This window comes from Haplochromis burtoni, unplaced genomic scaffold, assembly GCF_018398535.1.
Source record: "Haplochromis burtoni strain Fernald_Lab_line unplaced genomic scaffold, NCSU_Asbu1 Contig_230, whole genome shotgun sequence".
Taxonomy (NCBI): Eukaryota; Metazoa; Chordata; class Actinopteri; order Cichliformes; family Cichlidae; genus Haplochromis; species Haplochromis burtoni.
The window spans coordinates 2114-8151 of NW_024582591.1; the positions used below are offsets into that span (position 1 = coordinate 2114).

General features: G+C 35.4%; 1 protein-coding gene across 2 annotated transcripts in view; it reads right to left on the minus strand.

Annotated features, from left to right (window-relative positions):
* Window positions 1–452: 452 nt before the first annotated feature.
* LOC102289541 (female protein) overlaps window positions 453–6038 on the minus strand; it is a 7970-nt gene continuing 2384 nt past the window's right edge. Inside the window, exons 1-7 of one of the 2 annotated variants that reach the window (XM_042226850.1) lie at window positions 6021–6038; window positions 5623–5920; window positions 3977–4745; window positions 3760–3814; window positions 2237–2339; window positions 1851–2148; window positions 453–1419 (exon numbers count right to left, since the gene is read on the minus strand). In XM_042226850.1, the coding sequence (XP_042082784.1) occupies window positions 1201–1419; window positions 1851–2148; window positions 2237–2339; window positions 3760–3814 (675 nt within the window). In that variant the 5' untranslated portion in view covers window positions 3977–4745; window positions 5623–5920; window positions 6021–6038 and the 3' untranslated portion in view covers window positions 453–1200. Of the gene's footprint in view, window positions 1420–1850; window positions 2149–2236; window positions 2340–3759; window positions 3815–3976; window positions 4746–5622 lie in introns of both variants that reach the window. The other variant, XM_005937533.2, reaches the window with a different exon arrangement.

Consider the following 6038-nt stretch of genomic DNA (forward strand, 5'->3'; position numbering starts at 1 on the left):
GATCTACCCTTATTTTGCTGTGTGTTCTGTCTGTGTAAAGTTTACCTTGGAGTCTCAGTTTTGTTACTTTTTGGAGTTCAGCATTAAAGCTGTATTTAAGTTCACCTTTGATTTCTGTGAGTCTGCATTTTGGGTCCTTCATATCACCACCCCTGCGTGCACACAGCCTTCACATAACAATTGTATATATATATAAATTTATATTACATTATGACCTCAGCCTTTATGACCCTAAACTTCAATAAGTAGTAAAGGCAGAATGATTTGCAGCATTTTAACTTTCACTTCTAGTTGCAGGATCTCTAACATTAGAATCATAAACTGTGCCTCATATAGGTTTTATTTTGGTACTTTACACGTCACACAGTTTCAAACATTGCTTATATGGCAAAGTTCCTCTTTTCGGTGTCTTATCTATTAATATGCCTGTGCACTAAAACTTCCTGTTTTTCAGTCTGGCTGAGCACTTTGTGAGTCAAAAGTGGCCTTGCTCTACAAGCCTTCATTATTAAAGTACATAAAACAATATAATAGGAAAATAAGGATACTAAGGATATTGATTTCATGGCACTCTTCAACAATGAGACCTCTGGCCACGGTCCACTAATATGGTGTTTATAACACCACCCAGTTCTCCTGCTTTTTTGCGATTGTCCAGTAAAAGTGTTGAATTATCATACTATTACAAAAGACATACATATGAAATTAATGCATATTGAATAGAATTTAAATGTTATTATAAAAAGCAAAACTTCTTGCTTTGATCATGCCTCCAGTACACAATTAGTAAAAAAAAACATACATAGATAATTGAAATGGAAAACAGTAACACAATTTGTTATATGTATAAAAAGATAACATATTTGTCAAAAATTATTTCAACACTGAGCATTTTCAAAAATATGCTGTAAAATTTTACGTCAGTAATGCAACACTCACTATACAACAAAAAGATCAAAGAAACAGTGCAGTTACGCCAAAAAATTATCAGACAAATATAAAAAACAAAGAAATAGTGTCGAAAAGTGAAAATTCTTTAAAAAAAGACTTGATTTTAGATATATACATTTACATTGCAACACATAGACAGTAAAGTTTTTGTACTTTTTCAGAAAATTTAAATTTAAACCTTTGACTTAAACATAAAATCCAACTTCAGATATTGATTTTTAAAATCTTATAAGAATTCAGAATTCTTGCCTATTGACACAACTCTTGTTTGTTTTCTATCAGCACTCTTCCAACTGTCTGAAACTCAAACGCATACCAGTTCAGCACATTGCCTGCTGTGAAGCTCAGATTATTCGAGTAGTTCTGGATCTCACAGGAGGAAAGGGTGTGGTCCCACATGTGGACATCGGACATCATCCCAACAAAGGACTGATTGATGTCAAATCCCCCACCATGGGTATCCTGTTCCTGAGAAATGGCAAAGAGTTTAATTAGAAGATGTATTGTTATATTTTGATATACATAACTGTATGGTCTCAAGCAAAATCATCTACAGTTAGACATCAGTCAAGCTGTAATCACTGGCTAAAAACAGTTTGGTGATATCACTGACACATCTTTAAATTGTATGATCTAATAAACTTTGAGTATTTCATTTATGTGTTTTAGTATTCAAATGTATAATTTCTTCTAGCCCCAGAGTATATTATACATATATTGGATGTAACATGTAGCCCACAAAACATACTCTAAATATAAACGCTCTTATGCCGCAATGAACCACATGTCCATGAACATGAACAAATGGATCAAATTTTGAATTTGTATTATATTTGTCAGTGTCTGTTTGTTTGAAGATAAAGTAAAAGTTTTCTGTGTGTGGTGCTTTGTAAAGGTACCTGTCCTAAGACAATGATAATGGGTCCATTGATGTTGGATCCAGAGCTGGTGAATTTTCTACTTGAGGGGACTCCATCGACCCACAGCTGCATGAGTCCAGAGGTAGCGTCCCAAGTGGAACAAATAGAATGCCATGTGTTCAACTTGTAGGCAATCCCTTCAACTGCATTCGACTTGCCCCTGGCCCACAGGTCAAATAAGCCATTTGCAGCTTTCTTGAATATCAGGAAGTTATTGTCAGCAGAGGGTGTAGCCAGAGAGAACAAGGAATGGTCTCTATTGAGGTCAGTAAAGGACCTAAAAGCAGTGAAAAATTGATTTAATAGTCTGATATGCGGTAGTTACATGTTTCTTTATTTAATTCAGTTTGTTTAATTAAAAATACCTGAAACACACGGTTACAGCCTTCAGATCTTGTCTTGATGTAGTCACCCTCACATGAGCTGTATTGGTTTGTTGTGGGAAGGTGAATATTTTATTTGCCAGATCTTTAAAAAAAATAGAGAAACATATGAATAATGCAAATAGAAAAGGAAGTAATAAGCAGCATACTATAATAAAAATGAATTAATAAAAGAATATTTGAGAAAATCTAAAATCAAAACAGAAGAATGATTTTTGTTGAAGCTGTTTGTCTTTACGGCAAAGTTTGCCCTCCACAGAGCAACAGCACTAGTGCAGCTAATGCTTCACAATACAACAACACATCACATTCAAATTAAATATTAACTATAGGAATTCTGTTCCTGAGAAATGGCCGAGAGATGAATTAGCAGGTGTATTTCACTCTTATGTTTTTATGACAGATGACAAAAAGTCTCATAGAAGAATAATGAGCTTTTCTGGAAAACATATTGCAGACATGCAATGATTTATGCAATATGATTTTTCATTTATGCAATATTTTATCATTACCAATGCGCATTCAAATGAAATGTATACAAATTTAATTGGTAGTGAAAATGTTAAATGCAACCTTTAAAAGCTCGAATTTTCCCTCCATAATACCTGCCCATATCTGTGTGCCCTGAAACATTCTAGCTGGAAACTCAGATCATGGCATATTAATATTTGCCATTGTTTGATTATTTCTGACATATTTGGAATTAATCCCTGCCTCTAACACTAAGTATCAAATGTATTTAAAAAAAACCCAATTACAATAATAGGTATAGAATTTGAAAGGAAGGAAAATTGGTTTAGCCATAAGTTTTGCCAAGTGAACTTAAGGTGTGGTGTTTAAACATATTCTGTCTCTTGTCATCATAAGCTGTGTAGCAGGCAGTCTATGGACCCAAATGCAGGACTGAGATGGAGTATTAAACCCCAAGGCGGCAGTTTTTATTCACTGGCAGAAAAGGAACTTAGAAACACAATACTTGAGCACTAGAAAATAAAACCAAAACTCAAACTAGGAAGGATGATCTAAACTGGGAGTTCATGACAAGACCAAGAGAAGCGAAACTAGAAACACTAACATGAGATAGGACCTTCAAAGTAAAACAGGAAGCACACGACAGGCACAGACTTGACACTGAGCTAAACCTACACTGAACACGAGGACACAGGAAAAAAAATTTACAGAACATAGAAGAACTTGAGTGCTAGAAATACAAAACTAGAAGTCATAAGCCACCATGATGAAATCCAAGACCAAAAATAATAATACAAAAAACTGAAACACCAGGTCACCGACCCAGGACCGTGACATCTATTCCTGCTTTCCTTTTGAATAAGGATGAAGGAGTATATATATCTAAAATGGTAAACATGGACACCTCTAATGTTAGTATTTATCAACACAGTAGGCTACACACTCTAAGTCTAATACACCTTCATTGTTATTAATTTTGGTTGCATATGTTAAATACTTAATAATTAAGATAAATAAAAAAAAATAGAAGGTACTTTGAGGGATTGCAGTGCACGATGTCAGCATCACCAGTAGAAGCACCAGCAGCATCTACAAAGACATACAAACATACCAATTCACATTGTTTATTGGTACTGGTGATACAAACAAATCTGATGTCACTTTCATCATCCGCACCACAATACAGGTAAAAAACGGAAGGGTTTCTGCACATGCAATACATTTGGTTTCAATATGAAAATCATATCTTACCTTGGATACAGTGTCAGGATAGAGCCTTCTATACTCTGGGTCCTTTTGTGAATGGTTTGTTTTTTAACAGTGCAGAATGGTTCCTTTAATACCATGGCTGCTGCTGTAAATGGTTAATTTTTTATGGCAGTCATTGTTTCTGTAAATTTCCATGTTCCTACTTCCCGCACGTGTGTTTACAACTTACGGGATTAGATCCAAGGAATCTGAAAACTTCCCCTTCACGCCTATAGCGAAGTTTGAATCAACAGTCACTAACATTCATGTCTTTGGGTTATAGAAATAAGTTAGAGTATGCGGAGTAGAGTCTGTTTTGACAATCTTGTCAATTATAAGTGACACAAAAGTGTGCATTTCATTCTTACAAATGAAACAGAGAAGAAAAAGGGGTACGTATCAATACATTACACACAAAGCCCAGCTTTGAAAACTCCAAACTATGTAATAAAAAATGCAATATACGCTTTAAAACCATTTTTATTGTGTAACATATTAATAGTATAGATTGGAAAAATTCTTTACATTGGGCATAAAATTGGTATTAACAGTATTAACAGTAACGGTATTGCTTGTCTTCTATCAACACTCTTCCTGTTATCTGAAAATCCAGAGCATTCCAGTTCAGCACATTCCCCAGAGTGAAGCTCAGCTCATCTGAGTATTTTTGGATCTCACAGGAAGACATGGTGTAGTCCCACATGTGGACATCAGATATCATGCCAATAAAGGACTGATTAATATCAAATTCTCCACCATAGGAATCCTGTTCCTGAGAAATGGCAAAGAGTTGAATTAACAGTTATATTGCACTGTTTCTGACTGACACAATGTCACAAATAAGGAGAATGAGAATATTTGGAAAACATAAATAAATAAATGCTGTGAAATTTCGAAACATTTTAATTATATAACATAATAATAGTATTGTTTCTCCAAGGTACAGTGGCTTGGCTTATAAACTTTTCCACATTTTGTCACATTGTCACTCTATTTAGTCATTAGCACTCATCAGGCAATGTCTATGGGCAACTGACTGCACTCAGACCAAAGGGGGCTGAATAATTACGTGACAAACACGTGTGAACTGTGTTTGTCGTTTGGAATCATGTATGATTTTCGTTCCACTTCTCACGTGTACACCACTTTGTGTTGGTCTTTCACGTGGAATTCCAATAAAATTGATTCATCTTTGTGGCTGTAATGTGACAACATGTGGGAAAGTTCAAGGGGGCCGAATACTTTTGCAAGCCACTGTAAGTAGTCTGAGTCACCTTAGCATAGTACATAAAATGGAAATGGGGAAATCTAAAGCAATGCTGATCCCAAAAATACTAAAACCAAACCAGGAAAAATGCTTCACTGGAAGTTTGGAGCTGCACTCCTTATGGATATCAGCACAGGTTCCAGACAAGTATTGTCAGGTCTTATACTCTTTTTGTTAAATATAAAATTGTGGTTTTCACTTTAATTCTTGTCTTTAATATAAAGTGAACTTGAAGCACTAGTATGTTGGTTACAGATCCAGAGCTTCAGCCTGTTTCCCCATCGCTCTGTGCTAAGCTAACCTAATTAACCTCTCAGACCAAATCACTGTACTTTATCTAATATAGCAACTGTACACCAGTCACAGTGAGTTTGAACTGTACCTGTCCTAAAACAATAGACATGGGTTCACTGATGTTGAATCCAGAGCTGACGAATTTCCTGCTGGAAGGCTTTCCATTTACCCACAGCTGAATTATTCCAGAGGTAGCATCCCAAGTGGAACAAATCGCATTCCACGTGTTCAGCTGCTAGTCTTGCAATGCAAATTCAGCATTTTTGTCCCTGACCCACAGATCAAACAAATCACTTGCATCTAGTTTGAATATCAGAAAGTCATTGGAAGCAAGCGATGTTGCCAAAGAGAAAATAGCGTGGCCTCTTCTGAGGTCTGTAAAGGATCTGTAAGCAATGACAAGACACTGACATACATGATGATGCTTATGATTATGATGATGATGATGATTATTATTACTATTTGATTTTGCATATTCAACATTACCTGAGACAAACAGTTACA